This window comes from Syngnathus typhle, linkage group LG4 (genome assembly GCF_033458585.1).
Source record: "Syngnathus typhle isolate RoL2023-S1 ecotype Sweden linkage group LG4, RoL_Styp_1.0, whole genome shotgun sequence".
In the NCBI taxonomy this organism is placed as follows: Eukaryota; Metazoa; Chordata; class Actinopteri; order Syngnathiformes; family Syngnathidae; genus Syngnathus; species Syngnathus typhle.
This window is the reverse complement of record NC_083741.1, coordinates 9553375-9580945: the sequence shown is the minus strand read 5'-3', so window position 1 is coordinate 9580945 and position 27571 is coordinate 9553375. Positions and strand designations below refer to the sequence as shown.

The following is a 27571-nucleotide window of genomic DNA, read 5'->3' as shown; positions in this document are numbered from 1 at the left end:
TGCCTTTGAAAATCTGCCGGCAGAAGCGTTTCTGACCCTACCCCGCAATCACCACTACAAGATTTTATTTATTTATTTATTTATTTATTTATTTATTTATTTATTTATTTATTTATTTATTTATTTATTTATTTATTTATTTATTTATTTATTTATTTATTTATTTATTTATTTATTTAAAGCGCAGTCGCCTCAAGCTTTACTTGATTGTAATGCTTAACTGAGTCCAGTAGATAGCAGTATTGGTGTTTGAATGAAAAGTTCAAGCTTTGAATCTTGTTCTCAGTTTTATAATTTATTTTGAGGTTAAATTAATACAACGGGGAATACAAGGGCGTTTATTCAAACTGAAGTTATTAACCTCAAATCTCAATTTAAACCATCGCAGTGCTGTTTTTAATGTTTGTCTTTAAATTGCAACGTTCTCGAGACAATTTGCTATTTAATATTTAAAACGCAATTTGAAAGCTGAGCCATAGTGAGCTTGGGGAACACTCGAGGTGAGACTATTATTTTGTTTTAACAGAAAGCCGTGTTGAACCTTTTAAAGTGTTATGCCTCTCGAAAAAAAAAAGTATTTTAAAAACAAAACTTCTGAAGCATTTCATTTAAAGCATGGGAGTCCGGGGGGGGGGGGGGGGGGCGTTTGTGAATGCGTGTATGTTTGTTTTGTTTTTCTTTTCTTTTTTTGGTAGGAGGGTCGAGCGTAATTTCATTTTCCAGCCATCCAGACAGCCGCAGTGGGCTCATATGTTACTATGCTGGTTCCGGGGTGCCGCTACAGTCAGACTCAGTACGCTTTCTGTCGCTGAGAGAAGCGGAGGGATGTTCGGCCTGCCAGTACCGGCTCTCGAAAGGAACTGAATTGTCCGGCACATCAACATTGTCCAGGTAAGACTGACTTTGATTAGTAATGGCAGTGGAGAGGTCATCGAGCGTCGAGGAGCGCTTGGCAGATTGGGGCATCAGCGTTTTCTCCTCCAGGGCATCCTCGGGATCGGGGGATGCTGATCTGCTAAACCAGTGTATAATTGTTCTGCATCCGCGCTAGCAATAGGGCGGATTGCCTCGGTGCAATTGAAACAGCAAATGAACTCTACAAAAAGATGTTTTGAATGCTCACATCCAACTCTGCACTTCATGTTGTTCCATCTCTTTGTCAGGTACGCATTATTTTCTCACACCCGTGCGGATCACATGGATTTTCACATTGATGATCCTTTTCCTGTAACATCCTAATCAAACGATTAGTGCGTGAGTTCCTTTCCTTAATGAGCCCATTCGCGTCTCTACATTGGACTATCTTTCATCTATCCCACTCCCACGCACTTCTCTAATTAAATAAGAGATTTTATGGCTTTCCTCTCATAGATAGATAGATAGATAGATAGATAGATAGATAGATAGATAGATAGATAGATAGATAGATAGATAGATAGATAGATAGATAGATAGATAGATAGATAGATAGATAGAACTATGTATGGTGAGTTGTGTTTTTCTTTATATGTGGTTTTAAAAACAAAAGTCCATGTTCACAGCACCCATGGTAACAAGAGGGTGGCAGGCACTTGCTGGCTTGTTGCCTGATGTTCATTGTTCTTTGGGTGGGACTCGTGGGAGGCAGAGTCAGTCTTGCATCATGAGATGTGACGTCCACACTGTTTGTCCTCATCTCCATTTTTAGAGGCTGTTAACACCCCGCTGCGTGTGAAAACATTGAGTCAGAGACAAGCATTGGTTGGAGATATTGCGGGTTTCATTCATTCTAGTTGAAAAAGCTTTTATGCAATAGTTGGTTGAATTGATACAATACTGGCAAAAAGTATACGCAGGCTGATTCATTACAGTTAATATTAATGCATAGATTATGCAAAACGGGAAACTTGAACAGGCGTGGCATGTGGGCCAAGGACGAGCCCATTAAAATTTGGATCAGGATAAAGATGTAGAATCTGTGGAAGCTGGATTTTTTTAAACCACTGTTTGAGTCTCTAATAATAATAATAATAATAATAATAATAATAATAATAATAATAATAATAATAATAATAATAATAATAATAATAATAATAATAATAATAGTGGAACTGTCCTTGCGGATCTTCAGGGTTACTTTTTTACTTCCCTCGTGAACATTTGTGTAACTGCAAATGCCCTTGCCACCCCTGTTGCCACTTTTACTGTTGGCCATTAATCTATATTCATAAATTTTATGAAAACAACGCATTGTAAAGTCTTCCGAAGATCACGTGAAAGCTCCATTGGTAAGATCACGTTTATTTACAACAAAACACAGCTTCTGTATGTATGACCGTGGCTAGAACAAAATATACATTGCTAAAACAAAATCACGCTTGCTTGCTTCTCTCCCTCCCACGACCGTGCATCCATATGTGACCCTAGCTCCCATTATGAAGGAGTGCTTAAAAAAATATTTTTTAGATGACACCAAAACGACAACACACAACCTGTGCACAGACTAGAGTGAGACATCTTAGTATAAGTCGAGTGAATTCTATTACAGACTACGGCTGACAAATTCTTTATAGTATGTTGACGAATAAAAACTCTTCATTGTTATCTAATTGCGACACATGTAAGCCTTGTACACATACTGTACAAAGTGATGGAACGACTGCTACACATTTAGCCCGCAGCTAATATGCTGGTTCAAGAAATCTCAACTGTGGCCTATATTACGAGTAGTGGGTCCATTGGGTTTGGGTTAAAATTGCGGTGCGTTGGTGGAATGAGTGGAGAACTGGAGGAGTGTTTGAGGAGAAAGTGATGTCCATGGAGACAGGAGCTGTATGCCAATAGAAAGTAAAGATGGGTTCCCAGGTTGTGTTCTCCACCTCAATCCAATTGACACATCTACCCACCTTTTCTGCTAATAGTGTGCCCCACTTCCTCTAAATCATCCCTTTGAGGATGTCTCACTCCTCTGCTTAGTCGATAGTTTGCTATATCACACCTGCACTCAAGGACAAACACCTTCCTCGCAGGCTGCAGGGATTTTATTCAGACTGCAGTGAGAGGATTCCAAATTGGATTCCAGGCAGGGAGGAAAAACTCTGCTGAACAAATGGGACTATTTGTGACAAGAAATCAATAAAGTTACGTTTGACATAGCAAATCAAATTAATTGGACATTGCAGCATGATTGGTACCAACAAAGGTCATTTATGTATGTATTATATGGGATAATGCGCTGTACGCAAAAGGCTACCGTATTGTAAAACTTCAGAAAATGCAGATTCATTTGCACGCTGTGTTATCAAGGAAAAGCCACTTAAGCACAGGGAGAAGTGTCTGATTTGATATGCCCCTTCATAATGGCCGTACAAGACAAAAGGCATTATTACAATTCATTAATTTCTTTCAAAATGAGATCCATTGTAGAAATCCTGAACCACTCAACTCAGCCTTTTTCGCACAGCTCTTAAAAAGTAATTGAGCAAGGTTGTAGATTACTTTGCAATATCTATCTGCCATATTATTTTATGTTTATTACCCTTTTTGTTTTGGTGACTGCTGAATTCTTTTGGCACTTTCAAAGATTGTTACATTCCTCGAGCAACTTCAGTGAATCAATAGAAATGCAGAGTGAAGAAAATGTTTTAATTGGTACAGTATCAATTTGTTGTTTTGATCGTTCTGAATACTTAAATAAGAAAGCATCAGAGTGGCTGCCACTCCTGAGCGTTTTAGTTTTACTTCCACTCCCTCCGTGCTGGTGTCAGAAAGGGAAGAAAGTCCCCCGCGTGTGTGAGCTCAAATGTATTTTTGCGTAAATGTCTTCATTGAAAATCATTTTAGACAATAAAATGAATGTTAAAAGTTATATGTTTCTTGAAGGAACAAGCAATTAAATTTAAACAGCCAATTATATTTTCATCCATTTTGGGAAGGACCTGTATAAGAGTGCTTTGTGTTTTTATTTTTACCACGTGGGTCAATAAGTTGTCATTAGAAACAAATTGCAAATATTTTTGAATATTTAAAACTTGAAAACATCAACCTTTCTGGAGGTCTGGTGTTGTTCTTGTATATGGTGGCCTAAGAATTCTGCAGAATAGAACAGTTGTCAATTTATTTATAAATAAAACAAAAAATGTTCAAGAGCATTAAGGTGTGGATTTGAATATTAATAATAGTTCATCATTTTCATCATGAGAACCGGCTCATTAAGGAATATGCAGTATAACTATATAACTGATGCAAAAATGAGATTTTCTTCAATTCCCTTGTGCGGTGACATTCCTAAATAATATGGTATGCACAGTTTTTTTCTTTGCTTTTGCGCCTTCTTCATGTAAATAAATGAAGGCGTCAATCAAATCAGTTTTATGCTGACTAAATTAGGCCACACTGGAAGAAAGGCGAAGTGCTGAAATGAAAGAAAATGGAAATTGTTAAACATATTATGTCAGAGACGTTCTAGGCCCGGAATACAACCCAGGAATTTGAGGTAGAGAGGCCCGAAGGCTGAACATTTTTTATTTCTGATGACGCTGACAAAAGACGAGGCCCTGAATATGGTCACAGTGATTTCATTTTTATGGAACACTACGCATAATACAATTGCCTACCATATAGCAGCGTGACGCACATATGCCAGTCTTGTTATTGCTCCTCTTCACACAGTGCAGAAAACGCCCAAATATAAATCAATTAAGAATCTGTGACTGGTTTGGGATTAATCGTCAATTTGTGATACTCAATTAGTTGTCGATTAATTGATCAATTGCTGCACCTCACTCAACCGGCAAAACGCATCTTTTACAATTTCACTTCCGACGTTTTACCCAAAATAATAACCTGGTATCAAAGCTTTTCTCTGAGGCACCCTGTCATCATTGTTGTCACTGAGTTCGGCAACACAGTAGATTAGTGTCTGCATTTGTTTCAGGAGCAGGAGACATTAGCATTCAGATGTGCAGAGAACCTCACCTGCTGCTTTTTATTGCTGATCTGCTCTGGGGAACTGCCATCAAGTAAATGTCTTCCTCCGGGGAGACACATTGGACTGTTTCGTCAATAGAAATTTGAGTACATGTATTTCCAGTTATATTTATTATTCAAGCATGAAAAATGCAATCTGGCTCGGATGTTATTCGGAAAGCCAAGCGTGTTTTTTGATTGACAACCAAGCTTTGTCCAAGGCTTGCTCAGCCTTTGGTTTAATCAAATAAACAAAAACGATGTCATTTGTGGGATAAATTGCATCTTGGTTAAAGACTGAATGGACAATAGGGCTTGATTGTTCCAGTAATTTAAAATTCAACTCGAGGAGCCTGCAAAGTGAGCATGTTCACGTTCAGCAAGTTCAGGGGGGATATTCAGTCTATCCTCAAGACTGGAAAAAAACCTGCTTGAATTTCAAAAACAGCCTCCAAGTTTTTAACTGAAAATGTTAGCACCAGTGTGGTATTTACAAAATATTTGTGTATTACGAACTTTGGTTGCACCAAGCAGCTGCTGACAAAACAAGTCAGTTATTTTACATCTTTTTAAAACAATACCAAAAAAGGGGAACGATACCGTGGCTAAAATTTAAAACAACATTAAAAAGCAGTGGGAAACAATAGCTGAAAGCTAAACAACTTTATATTAATTTTATTTGTATGAGATCAAAACAGTACTCCAAGACTACCATTTAGAATGCTTTTGATAACATTAAAAAAACATTTTTTAAACACTTCAGAATATTTGAACTGGGAGAACATCAAACATTTTACACACTACTGATATTTCTCTTTATTTCCAGGACTTCACAAAAATCTTACACCACATAAAGATTTCATGTTCAGTTTATAACCCCTTGGGAATTATAAAATTTGATTGAATATTGAATATTTAACCTTTTGACATATCCCAAATGAAGGATGGAAGCATAGTGATTTGTTTTAAATTAATATATAATGATGGACCACCCATTGTAATTATGTAAACTAGCAAAGTGATTCATCATTCTTCTCGTCATATGTCAGCTTTTCCAGATTGACAGATAGCCCTCATCATTTTATTAACGCTTACTGCATTGAGAGACTCTTTTTCTGTTTGAGTTTGAAATATCCAATTGTATTTGAATGCACCTGTCTCGCCAAACCTGAGAGAGGTCAATGTTTAATGTCATGTGCCCATTATGACTGAATCAGTTTGAACTACAAAGGTGTATTATCAACCATATAACAAATAATAACATGCACTTGTTCTTGTTGACAAGAATTAAAATCACAGAAGGGCATTCAGGAACATTGGGAGCTTCTCAACACTTCCTGTGCTCATATTTTATTAATTTGTTCTAACATTCTTCCTTCTTGAGAGGGAAAATTAATAGATTTTTCTATCAACCTGACTTTGCAACACAACCTTTATAACTTTAGTCAATTGAGTACCATCCATCATCAACCACTTCCCTACGTGCCTATTTTTATTTTGCATGTGGTAATTTGTTCCTATCTGCAGAATATCACCCACCATCAGAAAATAATAATTTTGTCTTGCACTACCTGCAATTTCTTATGCGTGTGATAGCTGAGGCTTTTACATCCTGAGAATTGTAATTCCATCCTTTCAAGCAAGAAGAAAAGTACTGTTTATTTGCTCTCTTGGTTTTATCTTTGTGCATAACTTTTTTTCAATTCAAACATTACCTAACTCACTGCTTTCTCCAACGTCCAAACTAATAGCAGCGTATCTCAGAAATAAAAGAGTATCTCTGGTCTTAATGTGCTTTTATACGGATAAGCAGCCAAACATCTATTGGCCTATTTACACAACAATGTGCATGTCCGTGGTTACCTATCTTGAATACTACCCATGACATAAATGATGCAAAAATCCATGGTGTGGATTTAGAGCAGAGTGACAGTGATGTGATGTAAGGGGATTCAAATGGCAGATACAATAATCCCGATTTCTGTCATCACAGGATTGGCATGGTTGTTGGTTTGGTGAGAGAGAGACCTTATGAGGACTTTCAGATCCTCATCCCCTGTCCTTTCTATCCCTAATGACCTCTGGACCCATCTGTAGGGATTGTGAAATTAGTACTCAGTACAGCATGTTTTGACTGAGGCTTTGGATCTGTTGGCTGGCATCTTTTTTATTGATTTATTCCTCCTCAGAATTGATCTTTGATTAAATAAATAAGGCAGGATATTTATTCTCCTCTTCCCACGGAAAGTAAGACTCATCAGGGAATACGTTGTGCGGCATTTTGGACAAAAGTCACACGATTTAGTTTGGAATTTTATAGACACCACAAACATTCTCACTTAATTTAACTCGATAGTATTTCCCATTAATCAAGGGAGCTGTATCATGCTATTTCGAGTTTATTTCAAATAAAATCTATCTATCTATCTATCTATCTATCTATCTATCTATCTATCTATCTATCTATCTATCTATCTATCTATCTATCTATCTATCTATCTATCTATCTATCTATCTATCTATCTATCTATCTATCTATCTATCTATCTATCTATCTATCTATCTATCTATCTATCTATCTATCTATCTATCTATCTATCTATCTATCTATCTATCTATCTATCTATCTATCTATCTATCTATCTATCTATCTATCTATCTATCTATCTATCTATCTATCTATCTATCTATCTATCTATCTATCTATCTATCTATCTATCTATCTATCTATCTATCTATCTATCTATCTATCTATCTTCAATAACTGCTCGCTAAGTAGGACATCTTAAAGTTACATGGAAAAAAGGAATAATTTAATGCACCAAACAGCAATGACTAGTGCTTGAGCTCATTTTGGAATGTACTGGACGCATTTTATAATTCATGTGATGCACCAAAATCAGAACATCCGCATGTGAAGTCAAGTTGCTGCTTTGCGAAAGTGTGCGTGGGTTTAGTATGCCAGGACGGTAAGGGTGTGGCCTCTCACTTTGTGATGTCACTATGTGTGGACCCGTTTTCATGAATCGGGCGGGGCTGTTGCTTTGAGGAGGAATGACCAGTAGCCCGCAGTGTAATCATATTTAGCCCGCGAAGACAAATTATGCATCGACTTCTATATAAGTTTGAATAAACAATAATGCAATAAGTCCTTTGGAGGGTCTAGTGGTGTGGAATATTGGTCAATGACAATTAAACAAATATGTAGGGAGCTGAAGCTACAATAATCAAAACAGTAATACTGTCACAAAGGGATGTGCAAAATTGGCAAACATTTGCTAAGAGTTGGAAGAGGCAGTGACCCGGGTGTTGAAGGAGGCTACCCATATATTTTCTTCTGGGAGTCCTAAATGTCCGTTGCAGTTGGATTTTGTCCTTTATTGTGGCAGAACCAAACTAGACTGATTCAATGAGGTGCCGTGCCTCCTCAGCAGCCGCAGGACGAACATCCTCCGCTGGGCCTTTTTCAGTTTCTGCATAATATTGTGAGGGAGATTACCCAGAGAACTCTTAAAATAGGTTTGAATAAATCATACATTACATTACAGACCTTCCTCCTCTTTCAAACTGCACTTTCTGTTCTGATTGTTATCTTGTTTTCACCAAGCTTGCACGTGGAAAGATGCTCCTAACTTGATCAACATATCTTTATACCGTATTTTGCCGACTATAAGGCGCACCGGACTATAAGGCGCACCTTCAATGAATGGCCCATTTTAAAACTGTGTCCTTATATAAGGTGCACCGGACTATAAGGCGCACCATTAATGCATCATGTCTGATTTTTAATCCAAATCAAATCATTCTCCATTTTATATTTTTTATTTCAACTTCAGACGCAACAAATTACTTTATAATCACAGAATAATGATCCATAGTCTTTTTGATTCATGACTCATAGTCTTCAGCGGGCCACTTATGATTGATTTCATGACACAATGCTTCGGGCCAGTTAAAATTTAGGAATATGGTCCATATATAAAGTGCACCGGACTATAAGGCGCACTGTCGGCTTTTGAGAAAATTTTAGGTTTTTAGGTGCGCCTTATAGTCCGTAAAATACGGTAGTTGATATCATGTTGTCGTTTCAGTCTCTTAAAACCAAATGCACATGGGATAAAATCCTTGTCAGATTTCACAACATGACACAACATGTGAATAGTTAGGTTTTGATATTTAAATGCATTCAAAAGCAGTTGGTGGGATCAAAAAATAAAAATACATGGAATACTGCTCCAATATGTGATCTAAGTTTAGGTCTGTTGGGGAGCTTTCAGTCTTCCCTGTTGACTCTGTATGTTTCCCTTGGGTTCAGTAAAGCATGAAGGTTGTTGGGAGGTTGCAACTCCTGCTTAACCTGCCACTGCTTTATAAGGATTGATGTGACAGATTCACACACAAACACACACTTGGCACTTTCAGTGCATTGAGTTGCAACAGTGAGAGACATTGGTAGGTATAGAAACACTGTCAAGGAGGTCTAAATTCACAATAGATGTGTTAATTCAGTAGGACTGGGCATTTTTATTTGCGGCATAATCGCCTAGCCCCAATATTCAGTTGGCACATCACACAAACGCAGAGATAAGGAAAATGTCAACAACAGTGGACAGGACTGATGAACAAAACCAAGCCTCTTTGTGTTCGTCTATCATTTGTGTGGTGCCGCGCCTCTCGGGGCCTGAGCAGTCACCGTCTGCACAATTATTCCTCTGCGTGTCAGCTGGCCAGTGGTGATAATGACACAAATAAAAAGACTACTTGTATTCATGCTCTGTCTGAGGATGAGAAGACATTCCAGAAGGAAGCTGAGAATTGTAGTTGGAATTTTCTCGAGTAACTCTAGTCATGCTTAGAGTCCATCAATACCCAGGAAATTTGAATTGTTGGAATTGACACTATACCGTATTTTCTGCACTACAAAGCGCACCTAAAAACCTCAAATTTTCTCAAAAGCCGTGCGGTTTATAATCCGGTGCGCTTTATACGTGGACTAATACGGATTCGTCGATGAGGACTAATTTACTAAAGTAAGCTTTACGTGTTTATTTTTTGTGTTGTGTAATATTAACGTTTGAGCAACTTTGAGTTATTGATATATTGTTATTGTTTCCACTATTTCGAGTGTTACTATATTGTGATTGCATTAACGTTTGAGCAACGTTGAGTTATTTATCCAATGCGCCTTATAATCCAGTGCGCCTTATATATGGACAAAGTTTTAAAATGGGCCATTCATTGAAGGTGCGCCTTATAATCCGGTGCGCCTTATAGTGTGGAAAATACGGTACCTGAACCCAAAACAGTACCTGAACCCAAAACTTATTTCAAGTGCCAATTCACCAATCCGTATTAGCATGTCGAGTTCACCTGCTCCATCTATTTGTCAATTACACAGAGATTTTTGCAGATAGCAGAAACTGTAGAAATAATAGCATCTCCAAATTCGATTTATGCAGATTTGATGAGATTCATGAGAACTTGAAGAAAACTGAGAGTCCTATATAATGTTGGAGAATTAAGTTTTTCTCATTGTGTGTATCGTCCGATCAAATTATAATTGAGGCAATTTTTATTTTTATTATCCAAACACCACCTGGCTCAGCAGTTATGAGCTGTTAGCATTATTCGAGATTGCAAAGACCTGAGCTAGGTAAGAAGAGTGAAGGCCGTGAACACGTAACCGGTCTTGATTAAAAGATGACACTCAATGAGGATCAAAGGTCAGGGGATGGATAGAATTTAGAGAGGTCTCAGTCTGAAAAAGCATTGAAAAGACTTGTGTAAGATTTATTGGAGTATTGTGTCATTTTAAACCATGACTATCCCTGACATTTTAATGACAATTCAAAGGTCAGTCCAATCATATCCCATTCTTAGTTGTCAAGATCAAATTATCTTGATAAAAGAGGAAGAAGACAAACAGCATTAATGAAACACCTTATGTGAAGTCTAATTCATATCTAATTACAATTCATAATAATTGCAACATGTCATGCCGTTTGAACCTGTTTTGATCTTATTGGGTTTCATTCAGTTATAACTACATGCAGATCTGTTTTTGTCACTTTAGATTCTATGATGCAGGGCATCCAGACGTAAAGAGCCGAGTTGACTGTCCACACAAGTGTTCAAACTTGTGAAATAGTTTAGATCAGCACAATGACTCGATTTGAATGCTACATTTTCATTCTCCTGAAGAGCCTGTCTAATAATTGGCTTAGATACTTCTCTGAGAAACTGTGGTAAAAGAAAACGGGAGTTGCTGTGGAAACGGTCAAGGGTGTAGTTGTGCTTGAGGTGGCAAGATGGACATTGGCAGGCATAATGAGAAGGGAGCGTGGAATGGGTTTCTGTGGTCCTGTGCCGTTCCGGCTGCGAACCAACTCTGCCTTTCCCCTCTTCCTATCTCCCGCAAAGCTCCCTTGTTGTCGTCTTGAAGTGAGTGGGAGGCTTTAAGGAGAACAAATGCTGAATGTCAATGAGACTGTTGAAGAGAAACTCCTTTTCAAACAAAGTCTGTTTCTGTTAGTGCTCCTATCCGCAGTAGACAAACAATAAAGACAATCCTGATATGTATTATAGATGTACGTATGTGGTTTAAGTCGTAGCTGGAACAAATATGCATGTCTACGAGTTTTAGGAATCTTCTCTGACCTTCTCACTTTGTATCATCCTATGCCAAGTTGAACCCAATTTGTTAATGGCTTGCATTGAAACTCACAGCATTGGCTAATTTCCTCAGCTGAAACGTTTTGGTGGACAAAGAGTGAAAGTCTGAGACAAAAACAACAGCTAGCATCTCCAATGCTATTTCATTTCTGAAAACCTTCAAAGGTTTGCCATTACGCTACATGTATGGATGGTTTCTAAGGCAATCATTTGCTTACCCGCTAAAGGCCAGAGAGCAATCAAACATGATGGGATGCACACATTACACTGTGATGTGCAAAAAACATAATAATAAAAAAACTTCCTATGAAAGGGGGACACTGTAAAAAAGTGAATAAAAATACAACATGAGTAATGATTTTCATTTTCAAACACTGAATAGACTACCAAGATATTTCTTTGAAAAATATTCGCCATTTTTTAATTTCAAGCCTGCAGCATATTCCATAAAAGCTTCAACAGGACTAATGTTGAGGAATAATAAAAAAAAACACACCTGTTAAGAATATACCACAGGAAAGTTCTTTGTTAACAGGTGTCTGGGTATAAAAGTAGTTTCTCCCACAGGCTCAGTTGTTCACAAGGAAAAATGGGTCAAGGTTCTACCCATTGCGAGCAACTGTGTGAGCAAATAGTCCAACAGTTTAAGCAATTTTTGGATTTCACTGTGGTCCATAAAATCATCCAAAAATTCAGAGAACCTGAAGACATTTCTCCATGTTAGTGGTAAAACAAAAAAACTGCTAATGAATGCATGTGAACTCGGATCCCTCAGGCAACACTGTGTTAAAAATGGCATTATTGAGTAAATAATTAGGTCATAACTAGATTTCAAGCTGAGATATTAGTATTACCCTCACTATGCTAAAACCACCTACTGTAAGCACTCTTTCGCCCCTTCCTCGCATAAACACACTGCACATATGCCTCTGCCAAACAACAGAAGTGTCTGAAGATAATTTAAAGCTTCATCTCACTCGAGCAAAAGCATTTTGTGGCGGACAGAAATAGGTTCAGTGGAGATGATAGCTTGGCTCAATCGGTCCCTAGCTGCTACTCAAAGCAGCCGATTGGGATTCTAGTACCAAGCTGTGCATGTGACATCCATTTGAAGCGTTCTTACTGGTTAAAATAACATTTGAACCAAATGGTGAAATATGTATGTTTGGGCCGGGAAATGAAATGGAGATCAAATCAGGCATTAACGGGGTAAACCATACCACGATCCAAGCAATTCTATTGGAATTCAACAAAGAGGAGGTCAGAGGGGAGCTTACCCCGCCCCTGAGATGCAGTTACCCCTAGTTACTGATCCTTTACTCTCTGCACAGGAGGGGTTGTGCTTCAATAAATGGATGTTAGAATATATTGTGGCAAAATGGGGCGGGTGGAGTCAGTGAGGTGCATGCTGTGTTGCTGGCGGATGGTGGGGGAAGGGAGGAGCGAGGAGAGAGCAAAGGGAGGAAACACTGGGCCGTTGTGCTATTACACACCACATCCCATTTCAGGACCTCAGGTAGGAGGTTCATTCGATTTATCTTTTCTTTGTTTGACATGCTAAGGACTTTTATCGTTCATTGCCGTATGCCTTCAGTTAGTTCTTTTTTATTCTACGTATGCACATTTAGTCAGCTGTGATCATGTCCTTCTATAATTCGTAATAATGAATCAGTTTGTGAACTACACAGCAGTCAGTCACGCATGTCGCTGATGCACATCCAATATCGGTTAGCTTGAGTATTGTTGCTGTATTGTCTTTTCGTACTTGCCTGCTATTTGAGCTGCCGGGGTCGTAGCTAATCAATTCCTATAATCACTAATGATTGAAGGGTCAAAACTGGAAAGCTGTCAAATGGACGCTGAAAAGAGACGACAGGGCAGTGAAGGGTGTGTCTGACAGAGAGCTGAAGAAGGATTAGTGATGAGTTGCCAGAGCTGATTCATGCCGTCGTGCATCAATAGTATCTCTACCTCACAAAAAATCTGATAAATGTCAAAGTTTGGCTAATTTTACCTGCTACGACTGTTTGCCGCTGCATCTTCTGAATCATCTAGAGTTCCTCGGCAGATTATTTATCACTTAATGTGTGCGGAGAAGATTATTTGTTTTGGTGACTTTGTCGTGCACTCATTCATCTTGATAATTGCACATAAGTTATTTCTCAGGTAATTTTACTGGCAACTCACTTTAAAAACATTGAAGTTAAATATGAATCTTGCAGACTGACTAATGTCCTTTTTCAGTCCACTCTCTTCTTATTCCTAAAGCAGAATTGACTCATATATTTTCATCTGTGTCTTTTTGCTTCTTAGGAGCAAACTGTAACAATGCACGGCCTGTAAACCACCAAACATGTCTCAAAGGAAGAGGCCAGGAGCCCCCTGTGCAGTTCCTCCAGTCTCCAGCTCCTGTCCTTCAGCTCATCCTACAGAATCGAATGATTTGAAAGCAGTCCATCCTCGGCAACGGCCAACCCGCTACCCCAAGGAATCACGTGCACCAAAGCCCCTTCCCCGTACCTGTAAGGCACAATATTCCTCTCACAAGTGTGAAGATGAGGTTCCCAACAGCTGTCCAGAAGTGGATGCGGATACTGATGTTGAACTGAAGCGATATGGCAATCAAGCAGATGTAGAAATAGAGGCCCAGAGACCTGCAACACCCTCAGCGCCTGACCATAAGCATGAGCAAGAGAACCACAGCCAGGCGGACTTTCATGATGAAGCTGACAGCCTGGATGATGACTCTTGCTCTGACTTCATTAACAATACATCAGAGGATGAGGAAGACTATGATGACGGTGAGTGATTTCATCAGTGAATATGATGGGTACAAAAAGTACTGTAACCCCAGCAAGTTGGTCATCTCGTTTCGAAACAAAAAAACAGCAAAACATGGTACGGAATTGCAATGCTTTGCACCGTATTGTTCAGTTAACATTATAGAGCCTTTTTTTTTTAGGTCTACTCTGCCAAAGATGTTTTATTTTGTTTAGATACCGGTGTCAATTTAGTTCAGTTTTGCCGGAGCGCTCTACCAAGTGCCGTTGTGATCATTGCCCTATAAAGAATCAACCATAAATGTTCATTAACTTCCAGGGCTGGCAGAGGAGGATGAAGGTGTTACTTACTACATCCGGTACTGTCCCGAGGATGAGAGCTACATGGAAGGTATGGACTGCAGCAGCCAAGGAGACTGCAAACATGGTCACGAGCAGCCAAGTGAAGGTCACACCGAGTGCCAGGAGCCAGTTGAAGGGTGGACTGAAGAGGGCGAGGCAGAGGTGACAGAGGAGGAGTGGGCTGGAGATGAAGAGGAAGAAGAAGATGAAGACGAAGATGAAGAAAGTGCAACCAAGGAAGAGTGGCGAGAAGAGGAGGAAGGCATGAGAGAGGCCTGGAGGGAAGGAGATGAAGAAGGTGGCGAGGAATGGCGCGAGGAGAACGGAGCCAGGCAAGAGCACTGGGCCGTTGGTAGTGAGAGGCACAGAGTGGAGGAGTGGGCTGAGGGTCAGGGGGAGGTACGCTGTGAGGTGGTGGAGCAAGATCCAGACGAACAGATATACAATGGACGACCAGAACCGATCCTGGACCATAACCATCACAATCCACACCAACAACAACCTGCCATGCAGGACATGTGTCCGCCTGAGGAGAATGACGAGGACGATGCAGAAAGCGGGGAGTATTGCCCAAATGAGGAAGGAGATGAGGAAGGAGATGAACATGAGACACATGAACGGGCCTATAGTGGAGACTACTATGCCCCAGAGGACAATGGCAACTCTATGCACGTCTCTCCCTTCCGAGGCCGGAAGGTGTTAGTGGTTGAGGGGGAGACGGGCGAGGAAGCGGAGGAGGACATTGACCAAATAGTTGCTGAGATCAAGATGAGTATGAGCATGGGGAGCCTGAGTAGTGGCACTGATCAAAGTCCAGAAGAACTGGTGCAGGACCCACCCACAGGTGACTACCTTCACGCCAAGCCCAACACAACCACCTACCCGCTAGCTCACCATCGCCATGACAGCCGACCCAAGTCCCTCAACCTGCCTTCTGTGCATCATAATAACCCAGACCTCCAGAGGGGCCTCAAGATCCAACCACATTCCCCAGAAGATCAACAGAGATGGCAACAGGAGCAGGTGAGCTGGGAGCCTTTTTGCTTAATCGTAGCAACAGCCTCCTTCTGGGTGGGTTCATCACATCAGTTACAAATAAGATGGCAGTCTGAAGGATTTAACTGAATTTGAAGGAGAAGCAAGGGCTGCTTATTCACCTTGAAGCACAAGCACCCTTGCACATTGCTAGCAATCGTGTTTTTCAATGCACCAAAGCTCCAAAGCATTTTTCTGTACACTTTTTTTTAGTACACTTTGATTTTGTAGTATTTCAAATATTGAGGCAGGCATACAACATTTTGGAAGTTATCAACAAAAGCAACACGGCAATCGATATATGCGCAGTAGTTGTGCTGAAATGATATCCATAATTCATCTTCTGGATGGCTGCCTAGTACGCTTGCTTTGGAATATAATATAAAAGAAATGTGGCCAGGGGCGAGGCTGTGAGTTACACGGGAAATGAGAAACGTTTCCCTGGAAAACAGATATGTTCTTCCCCTTCTGCACATTCTTTGATTTGTCCCTGTTTTCGTGCCCTGCCTGTTCTTACAGAGCACAATAAACAAACATACAAAGCACATTCATATACAAGGGAACAAATAAACCGCACAGATGCTCCCTCACGCTAATTCAGAGAACTTTTAATGTTGTTAAAATGCGCATCTGCTCTATCATGTGTACATATGCTTACATGTTAACTCAAGGGTGCAAACAATGTAGGTACTGTGTAGGGTTCTGAGTTCCAACACAAAACATGAACGTGAAGACTTTCTAATCTAGGTCAATGTTTTCACAAATATTTCTTTAGATGGTTGCCTTAATTATGCAAATAGTGAAAATATCACTGATGGAAGTGTGAACAACACAGAATTTTGTTACATGTACCGTTTTGTGGCACGGCATGGATTTTAGCATCACATCCCGCAAATATCATTAACGGCTGTTTGCAGAACACAGTGAATACTAATCAGGTCTTTAGGGTACTAATGTCGTACAGTATATGCACTGATTCATTTCAGATCCATTGGCTTGACAGCGTTGCCTGTTCCGTTGAAATGTCACTTTTCCGCTTTTCATCTCTTCCCTCCCAGTGAGGAGCAGTTTTATTGGCAAGATGCTTCATTTCTGTCAGTAATGGTCGAATATTAATAAGCAGTAGTGCACGGCGAGATAGATGTATCCCGGGGAGTAGAGTTAATCCTCTCCCTGTGTGATTTGGTGCTGGCAGACCTGCTTACAACCATCTATTAGCTGGGAGCTGGGAGAAAATACTCGATTGAATGAAGGGCAAATGAAAGACATCATAGTCATGACTCACTTTTTTGAAATCCTGTTTAAAATATAGCTGTCAATTTTTTCTGTAGCTCCTCAATAGCTTCCTTGCAACTGTCCTGTTTGAGTGTCTTGTTCACACGTGTTTTTGTTGACCTGACAGGTGAACAATGGTGCTGAGCAGCCCAGAAAACAGCAGCGCTCTGACCTGAATGTTCCCCTGGAGAACAACAACGTACCAGATGTAAGATTTGAACCCTGCTGATGTATTCTGTGATTCCTGTGCCCAAATCTTCAAGTCTACTTAAAACTGCAGATTTTGCTGTTTTGATGTCTGTGACCGTGACTGCATGAATGAATCATTTTAGATTTATACCTCAGCACGACCTCTGCTTGTATTTTGATGGATTTCGCCTAAGTGAGCGACGTGTGTGAAAGCCGTATTTCAGTGAAGAGACGCAGGTGTATTCTGAACATTTATATTTAAAGGCTGTAAGAATGAGCTGAATAGTAATCATGTCACAACTCACAGCCAGAAAACATTTCTCCTTATTTCTATATAGTATATACCGTATTTTCTGCACTATAAGGCGCACCTAATAACCTCCAAGAGCCGACAGTGCGCCTTATCATCAGGTGCGTCTTATATATGGGCCAATATTGAGCCACTACAGCAGGCGTGTCCAAAGTCCAACCCGCGGGCCAAATGTATATATCTTATATATGGACAAAGTTTTAAAATGGGCCATTCATTGAAGGTGCGCTTTATAATCCAGTGCGCCTTATATATGGGCAAAGTTTTAAATTGGGCCATTCATTATAGGTGCATCTTATAATCCGGTGCGCGTTATAGTGCGGAAAATATGGTATGTTTATCTGGCTTCCACAGAAATGTCTTTGCTTAGTCTAACTCGATTTACTCTTAAATTGTATCGCAACATAACACTATTATGTTTTTGTTTTCCAGACGACCAAAAAAGTTGCGTCGTTCCCCAGCTTTGTTGACGGTAAGTTCATCTCTTTGTGCATCTGCTCTATGTTGACCTCAAAGCCAAGCAATGGCGTTGGGAGCCACTGAGCTCCACCTCCCGTCTATCCTAGTTGAGCTACTTGTGTGCTCTTTCCCTGCCTGCTGACAGATGTTAAATCAAATGATGAGTGAGGGGCTTAGCTGCCTGTCTGCTTCCTGGGATTGTGACAGCAACATGTCCCGGAGTGGCTGGCTTGTCCACATTTGCATATCACAGGCAGATTCATCTCAACCTAGGCTTCCTAACACATCACACTCTCCCCATCTCATTGCTCACATAATCTGTTATTGTTCTATCGCCCCGGTGCTTGGCTCTTTGACCAAACCCACACCACAAACCCTGTCAGACGGCCCTCCTATTGGCTTCCCATTAAGACTCTTCCTTTCTTCCTGGCGTAGTCCCAGGACCCTGCGAGCCAGAAGATCTGATTGATGGAATCATCTTTGCTGCTAACTACCTGGGCTCCACTCAGCTGCTATCTGAGAGGAACCCTTCCAAAAACATCCGCATGATGCAAGCTCAGGAGGCAGTAAGCAGGGTTAAGGTACTGAAAGACCAGATGAATATTATATTGGTCATGTGAGGAACGAGGACATTTGATATCGTATGGTATGCTTCAGTTAGATGATGTCAAACACACATTTCCATTGCTGAATTATCAGAAGAGCGATTCAGGCAACAAAGTAAGGCTACCAAATTGGACGACTTACTCCGACCCAGTAAACAGGGATTTTTTTTTTTCTTTTCTCCAAATTTACACAAAAAATGGGTAAACTCAAGCAATGATTTGGACACTTGTGTATTGTGTGTGCTGTACAGGAAGGTATGCCTCTATTTTTTTAATTGTGATTTTTTTTTTCACAAAAGCATTGACAAGACTTGACTTTGTTCCATTAAATTTGTTTTGAACATGAAAGGAAAATAATTGCCAATGGAGTAATGGCAAAGTTTTCCTCATTTTAGATAACGTGGGGGAAGGCCCAAGTCAACACAATAGTCATTAATTAAGAACACAAAAAAAAACCCCATTCCCTCTCACATTCACACTGCCGCAAACTCATTTTGAATCCTGATGTTACCATATTATACCAAGTACATTTTATTTTCAAATGAAACCATCGAAACCATCAGACTAAATCTAAAATATTATATTATATTATAATGTAATAATAATGTAAAAGAACAAGCTCACTATTCATTTGTATATGCTGTCTCTGAGTTCCATCATAATAAGAAGGCCTCGTATTTACTTACACTATTGTGAAGGTGACAAAATAACCCGTTTTGTATTGTCTGGAGGAAAGCAAGGCCCACATGGCGCTCAATCTCTTGAATGTAAATGAAAAGAAAACAACTAAACAGCAACAATTATATTGATAGTGTTTGGTCCCAGTGGCCGTTGTACATTCCACTCTGTTGATTTGGGCCTAATCTAGAGCCAACAGTCTCGAAGTGGGGGATTAAATCGGACAGTGATTTTAAATTGGACTGGCAAGTCGGTGCTGTTTTAAATGTAGCTTTTTTTTAATTGTTTCTTCTCCTTTCTCAACAGCACTTAGAAACTAACCAATGCCTTTGTTACATAGTAAATGTGCTCTCACTTGTACAAATACTGAATTACTATGATGCACTTTATTTCGGAATCAGCCTGCCCTCCTTCGAGCCTCTTCAATTTTTCCAAAATGCTGCTGCTCACCTCCTAGTATATACCTCCAATTCTACCTGCAGTGGCTTCCTGTACACCTTACTGTCCATAACAAGATTATTATGTTCTTTTTCAGCTCTTTAAATAGTCTTGCCTCAGCTTTCATCGCAAATTTTTAGAGTTGAGGATGAAGCAATATCCAAGTCAACAAGATAGTCTCAAATTGAAAGCTATACTGCATGGCACACTTTACGCTCTATTTTCATGACGAGGGCATGTCGCTCCCAATGAGCGGTGTCAATCTGCACACGGAGGTCGGTTCATCCGAATATTCACAAGCATATTTAAAAAAAAAAAAAAGAGCATTGTGAGCCTGAATAGAGCCAAGCCACTCACTGCCAGTCAATGGAGACATCGCAGAAAAGGACATGGCAATTTGTGCGTGACTGTTGCATAGTGACTGCTTCTAGCCAGTGTGGCAACAGACAAACTCCGCTGGTGATTTAAATATGTCCACAGACCTTCTATTCATTTATCTATCCCCATCCCGCCACCAAAGCTGTGGGATGTTTTAAAAACTATAATAATGATAATTATTCATTCATAATAATAGTGCATTCAATTAACTGATTTTCTACAATGATTGTCATAATCATGTCATAATTCCTCTGAGCGGATCAAATTCACCAAAATTGCATTAGACCAGTTGCATCAGGATTTACACATGGTCCAGGTAGGCGTGACTTCAGACCAACTTATTGCCACCAGATCGTTATTTTGCCGGGCGTATCTTCAGGGACACACCCGGTCAATGGAATGAATTCCCAAATGCGTATTGAGTACCGTATTTTCCGCACTATAAGGCGCACCTAAAAACCTCCAATTTTCTCAAAAGCCTATAATCCGGTGCGCTTTATGTATGGACCAATATGGATTTGTGGATGAGGACTAATTTATTAAAGTAAGCTTTACGTGTTTATTTTGTGTGTTGTGTGATATTAACGTTTGAGCAACGTTGAGTTATTGATATATTGTTATTGTTTTCACTATTTTGAGTGTTACTATATTGTGATTGCATTAACGTTTGAGCAACATCGAGTTATTTATTCTATGCGCTTTATAATCCGGTGCGCCTTATATATAGACAAAGTTTTAAAATGGGCCATTTATTGAAGGTGCGTTTTATAATCCGGTGCGCTTTATAGTGCGGAAAATACGGTATTGTCAAAGGGAAAGGTGATGCAGCACAGTGGTAAATACGCCCCTGTTCCAACGTCTCTAAAGCAAATTCAAAATGAATTTAAAATGAATCACTTTTGAAAGTCTTTGTAGTGTATTCGGTTGAGCACGGATTGAAGAGGATTCGCAAATCATTCTAATTTCCGTTTTAACCCAATTTCATTGGGACTGCCGTTTGTATTTTCAACAAGCATACTTTTTATTATGCTGATCCACATAAATCACTCAACTTTATGTACATGTGCCACACTAAGCTTAAAGAAATATATTAAGAGTAAATTGTAGCAAAGCCCTTGAAGGTTATTTATGCAGCTCTTTTCTTCTTGGTACTGAGCGTTTGATCGAATATTTATGTGGCTTTATCCTCACTTACTCTTTCCTGCTGTCTGTCTCCTCCCTGCTTAGCTTTCCCAAAGCACAGACGCTGTGAAAAGAGCAACTTCACCCCCACCCCCCACCACGCACACACAATAAAAAAGAAAAAAAAAGAAAGGCTTTTTGGATGGTCCAGTTCAATTCGAACCGTGCAGTTAATTTTTTGAACAAGCTTTAAAGCATCTCATTGAATTTCTCCTACCTGACTTTATGTGTTCCTCTCTCTGTTTTATTGTTTTATTAATTCATATTGGACGGTGGTACTGGCAACCATTAATTTAACAATACAACCTTTAACAGAGACTCTAATATTATTTTTATTTATAACTGTATTCAGACATGCAATTTATTTTTGTTTGTATGCGTTATTAAATACTAATTATGGTATGGCATGGTTAATGCTGATATCTCTGATAATAAAAGGACTGTGCTTACCCGATTGTCAGGCATGCAGGCAGTCAGACAGACAGAAAGACAGACACACACACACAAACATTCATATGCACTCACATAACTTGAGAAAGGCAATAGCACAGCTGTTTTTTGGTTTGGGGCTCTGTTGTCTTACCCTTTATTTACCTCCTTTATTTCCTTTCCTCCTGTTTTTGTGCTCCCTTATCCGCTGATCTCGTGTCATCCAAACTCCTGCCTGGCCACCCGCCTGCCAGAGGGTACAGAAGGCTGCCAAAATCAAGAAAAAAGCGGTGTGTAATAAATGCAGCAAAAAGAAAGCATCTCACCTATTCTTTTCTCCTCTTCTTTTTTGTTTGGGGGGCATCGGTCTCTCATCAGTATGTTTTCGATGGTAATTTATTTCTTATTTAATCAAATATTTTTCCTTCTTTTTCTCATTTGAAACTGCACAGTATGCATGCTTTTAAATAACCAATCATGTTTCTTTGGTTGATGTTTGAATTCCAAAGAGGAGTAAATAAATGTACGTATCACCTAATATTACATCTTACATTTACATATTGGTGTGATTTTAAAATTTGATTTATAGAAGTTTTGTTTGAGCCAGTAGAAAACCACACATCAGCGACTAGAAAAACAACAACAGTTAAATGGCAAATCATTTCCAAATATAACATAATTATAGAAGAAACCATCTAGAAATAATCATTTCAAAAAATCAACTCCACTTGGAGCAATGTGACCTTATTAGATGCTTCAGGTGTTTTAGAATTTCGTCCATCATGCATATTGTTAGTCTTGAGAACGAAGGTTAAGAGGATGTTGGAGGCCATCGTAACTGACACTGTGCAAGGTCTGACGTGGACGCATAGCAGACATGGGCGAGTTGCGGAGCTCAACTACCATTTCATTTACAGGCTTTCAAATGTCTCTTTAACGTGAATTGTTTTTTGTTTTGTGAAACCACTGCATAAATAAAATAATACTGTATTGGTCAAATTGAATTTTGTGTAGTCTACTTGATATTTTCTTGCTAGGACACCTTGCTTCCTTATTTATTGTATTTATTTATTCATTTGTTTATTTACAGTTGTGATTAACTGACGCACAGCTAAGTGTTTACATCTTTTATTTTTTCCAGAGCCAAGATGGAGACGCTCAAACCCTCACTGAAGTTGATCTATTCATCTCCACTCAAAGGATCAAGGTCCTCAATGCAGACTCACAAGTGAGTATGTTTCGCCAAGTGCTTTTTTTTCCACCTCGAGAAGGAACACTGTGTACTCACAAACAAGTGGAGGTTGCATTGTAGCTTCTCTTGAAATCCCACTGCAGATTTTATGACGTGACAGAGGATTAGAGCAGATTTCATAATACCCAAAATGCTTGACAAACATCTGTGCATGGAGGATGACTCAACACGTACTATGGCAGCTATTTGCTTGCAGCTCTAGTTTAGCACATGAACATTTATTCCTTTATGCACTCTTTATGTTGACTCATTTACCTTGAGCAATTTTTTTTCATCCTTTTTAGTGTTAAAAAGGGCATTTCAGTATGACTTGTTAAAAGTACAAAATTAAGGTGGATGTTTCATTAGTCCCCTGTCAACCATCATCTCCGTGTATCAGGGTTCGCAATGCAGCGTCTACCCAGTCATCCCAATGTGTATTATCCTAGCGTCATAAAATAAAACAGTTTTAAATGTGTCTCAAAGTGCCTTAAATGGGTTTTCTGACACTTAACCATAATGAGAACAATTCCAAAATGGAATGTAAAAACAATTCTAATTAGACTATCTGTTCAACCATTGCACACTACTACTAATCAAGTGATGAGCTAAACTGCAAATGGAATGATACAAGTAGTAAGTGGGGGTTTAAAAATATTGACTTATCTCCATCATGGTAGCCTTTATGAAAGCATTATTATTTATCAAAGCATTATGTACTAAATTGAGAGGGTGGGATGAGTTGCATATGCAGCTTTTTGGATCAACACTGACTCTGATCAATGTTTACTGCATATTATAGAAATTATTTTCTTAACAAATTAGTGTGCATTAAGTTTAAATACAGTCGCACTATGGTGTGAAATCTTTAATGACTGTTGTGTTTATGTGTCTGTAGGAAACAATGATGGACAACGCATTGCGCACCATTTCCTACATCGCTGATATTGGAAACATTGTGGTACTAATGGCGAGACGTCGAATGTCGCGTACAGCTTCTCAAGATTGCATCGAAACCACACCCGGGGCACCTGAGACAAAAAAGCAGTACAAAATGATATGCCACGTCTTTGAGTCTGAGGATGTAAGTTTCTTTAATGATGATGTTATTTTTTCCTTGCTTGTTATGTCTGAAGAGTAGCATTTGTAATTTCCATGGTGATGCCACATACCCACCTACGTACATTAGAGATCTGTATGAGGGTCAATAATGTGTTTTACCAATTTGGAAATTTGCAAAATAGGAATATCTATTACAACTGTTCAAATACACACATGAAATAATATTTATTATACATAAACTAATATCAAATTTATATATTTTTTTATTTATTCATATAGAGGAATTGGCTCTGGCTAGCTAAAATGACTAGGGCCTTAGAAAATGCGAACAAGACTCCTCCCTTGAGTTATTTTCAGCTATGATCTCGTATTTTATTTATTTATTTATTTATTTGATCACCTTGCTAAATTGACTCATAGTTTTTGAAAAGCCTATAAAGGTGATACAAAATGTGTTTTTTTTAATACAATTCTACTTAGCAAAACATTAATAATCCAATTATAGAAAGGAGAACTTTTGCTTTGCATTTTTATGTAATAATTGCTATAATCAGTTAAACCAAATTAGATGGAAATATGCATTGAAAAATGCAACGAAATTAAAAGCAAACTTCTTTCTGCCTGGGATGTCACCACAATGACTAACATCTTTAAACGTAAAACCTGAATGGCTGACTGGTGACCTTATTTACCTTATTTATTTTATTGTGTTTTTGTACACAGGCTCAGCTCATCGCCCAGTCCATCGGCCAGGCTTTCAGTGTTGCTTATCAGGAGTTCTTGAGAGCAAATGGAATCAACCCAGAGGACCTTAGTCAAAAGGAGTACAGTGACATCATCAACACACAGGAGATGTACAATGATGATCTCATTCACTTTTCCAACTCTGAAAACTGCAAAGAGGTGAGTAAGGTTAATTTCTTAAAAAAAGAAAAGAAAATGCTACTGTAATCCTTATCCTGACTATCATTTAAGTGTTTGTGAAACAGACACAATCAGAGACTCACCGTAATGTTGCACATGTTGGTTCTTTAAATGCAGATAATCCAGTAAAATCAGCTCAAAACGTGTCAATTTGTACCTTTTTTTTCATGACCGATTTGCTCCATGGCACTTGATGTTGCCATTAATATTACTAGAGGCTTTTGGAGGATTACAAGCTGTGATACATTTTCTGCTCTATATGAGCAGAGAGACTTTGCAAACACTTGTATATCGGTGTATGTGACTTTTGGTTTGAAGCCACCAGCATGATGGGCAAGTAATCAAGCCTCCTTTGCGTGATTTAAATGCAACTTCTGATGTAAGACCGTTGGGACCATTGAACTTGAATGACCGCATAATTTGGATTTTGGCAATCTTCATACCGAACAGTATATGCTGCTGAGCCGGAGAGCTCCAAAAAAAAAAAAGACGTGTTTTTTTAAAATACAGTACCGCATTTTCCGTACTATAAGGCGCACCTAAAAACTTCCAATTTTCTCAAAAGTGCGCCTTATTATCCGGTGCGCCTTATATATGGACCAATATGGATTCGTGGATGAGGACTAATTTATTAAAGTAAGCTTTACGTGTTTATTTTGTGTGTTGAGTAATATTAACGTTTGAGCAACGTTGAGTTATTGATATATTGTTATTGTTTTCACTATTTCGAGTGTTACTATATTTTGATTGCATTAACCTTTGAGCAACGTTGAGTTATTTATTCTATCCGCTTTATAATCCGGAGCGCCTTATATATGGACAAAGTTTTAAAATGGGCCATTCATTGAAGGTGCGCCTTATAGTCCGGTGCGCCTTATAGTGTGGAAAATACAGTACTTGGTTTAAAGTAGTGGATGCACATAGAATATCTTGTAAAAACATTTTTTGAACAGCCAGGTGGCACTGCTATCAGCAGAAAGCTAAGACGTGCAGGCATGCCCCTTGAATTCAACAAAATTGGTCAAATTGGTTATCAGCCAACACATATTGGTCGATCTGTAATAAGCATACGGACTGCTGTCTGAGCAGGACTCTGACCTCTCCTCTGCTCCCACGAACACAGCTGCAGCTGGAGAAGAGCAAAGGTGAGATCCTCGGTGTGGTGATTGTGGAGTCCGGCTGGGGCTCCATCCTGCCTACTGTCATTTTAGCCAACATGATGAACGGCGGTCCTGCGGCACGCTCGGGCAAGCTCAGCATCGGAGACCAGATCATGTCCATCAACAACACCAGCCTGGTTGGGCTGCCACTCGCTACCTGTCAGGGAATCATCAAGGTACAAGGATAAGATACTCAAATGGAACCGAGAATCTGTTTTTCCAAATGACATTGACTTTGTTTATTTGTGTGTGCTGAAGGGCTTAAAGAATCAGGTTCAGGTGAAAATGAACATAGTCAGCTGCCCTCCTGTTACCACTGTCCTCATCAAGAGACCTGACCTCAAGTACCAGCTGGGATTCAGTGTGCAGAATGGAATTGTAGGTGGCAGCGACAGCTCAAGTTTGTTTTCGCTTTCTTTTACCCCTCTCAACTTTGTCAGCCAATATTATGCCTGCATTTAAATGTCTTTTCAAGAAATCCCATAATCTTTGGAAAGATCAATTCAATGTAAACTAAGCCTTTCCTAGCCTGTAAAGAAATTCCCAGATGGCCAAATCTTTTCTTTACAATATGTTGTCTTTTCCCTCACTAGTCTAAAAACGGCATTCTCGTTAATATTGCGCTTGTGGAAGATGTTAAGGAGCAATATTCACCCTATTTTAGCCATCCTACCATTTCCCACTTGCTATGAGGATCTTTTTTCTGTGTGTTGCTCTGTCTTTAGATTTGCAGTCTAATGCGGGGAGGCATCGCAGAGCGAGGAGGGGTCCGGGTGGGCCACAGGATCATTGAGATCAATGGGCAGAGTGTTGTGGCCACAGCACATGAGAAGATTGTCCAGGCACTCTCAAACTCTGTTGGAGAGGTGACAGTGCGCACACACACACAGACAAACACACACATTACACACCTGATTTTTTTCTTTGTTGGTTGACTTTTAGATTCACATGAAGACTATGCCTGCAGCCATGTTCCGACTCCTCACAGGCCAGGAGACGCCGATGTACTTATAAAGTGATGGACAGATCACTATAAAACCATGGACAAAATCAAATATTGATTATTTCTTCCCATCTTGTCTTCATTGTATGACACTTGCAACAGCCATTTTTTTTTTTCGATTCCCATCGGAAGAGATTGTGTGAATGTTTTTTTTTTTTTTTCTCCATTTGTTGGTCTTGTCTGTAATCTTGTTTCCCTTCAATGAGATGAAAATACTTATTGGTACTGAGTGAAGGCCTCACATTGGTTTTATATTCTTACACAGGATGCAATATGTTCAACTGTTCCTAATGATTATGTAAATGTTTTTCATTGATTTTTTATAAACAGTCTATGCAAAAGGCACTCATAAAAAAAAGAAAAAAAAAAAGGAATCTACTGTTAGAGTCGTTACCAGAGCTCTGAGGAACTGTGACGTCATTTTCAATGGTCAGCAGTGGCACCTCCTGAGATGGATAACAAAAACAGTGGA

General features: G+C 39.3%; 1 protein-coding gene and 1 long non-coding RNA gene across 2 annotated transcripts; one reads left to right on the top strand and one right to left on the bottom strand.

The window, feature by feature from the left end:
• Positions 1 to 772: 772 nt before the first annotated feature.
• apba2b (amyloid beta (A4) precursor protein-binding, family A, member 2b) lies at positions 773 to 27329 on the top strand. The gene is made up of 13 exons (XM_061277200.1): positions 773 to 891; positions 13933 to 14420; positions 14719 to 15764; positions 17179 to 17259; positions 17983 to 18022; positions 18445 to 18590; positions 22861 to 22947; positions 23849 to 24034; positions 24736 to 24915; positions 26060 to 26272; positions 26355 to 26474; positions 26822 to 26962; positions 27039 to 27329. The coding sequence occupies exons 2-13, from the start codon at positions 13973 to 13975 to the stop codon at positions 27108 to 27110; spliced, it is 2760 nt and encodes a 919-aa protein (XP_061133184.1). The 5' UTR covers positions 773 to 891; positions 13933 to 13972; the 3' UTR covers positions 27111 to 27329.
• LOC133153136 (uncharacterized) lies at positions 24033 to 27120 on the bottom strand. The gene is made up of 3 exons (XR_009714260.1): positions 27008 to 27120; positions 26035 to 26253; positions 24033 to 24822 (listed from the first exon to the last, which is right to left on the bottom strand). It is a non-coding gene; the product is annotated as an uncharacterized LOC133153136 (long non-coding RNA).
• Positions 27330 to 27571: the final 242 nt, after the last annotated feature.

Excerpts from the sequence above, each read along its gene's own strand:
- apba2b (XM_061277200.1), top strand. The coding sequence starts at position 13,973 with ATGTCTCAAAGGAAGAGGCCAGGAGCCCCCTGTGCAGTTCCTCCAGTC. Across the intron at positions 18,023-18,444 it reads GTTCCCCAGCTTTGTTGACG|TCCCAGGACCCTGCGAGCCA; the intron begins GTAAGTTCATCT and ends TTCCTGGCGTAG. Across the intron at positions 24,035-24,735 it reads ACGTCTTTGAGTCTGAGGAT|GCTCAGCTCATCGCCCAGTC; the intron begins GTAAGTTTCTTT and ends TTTTGTACACAG.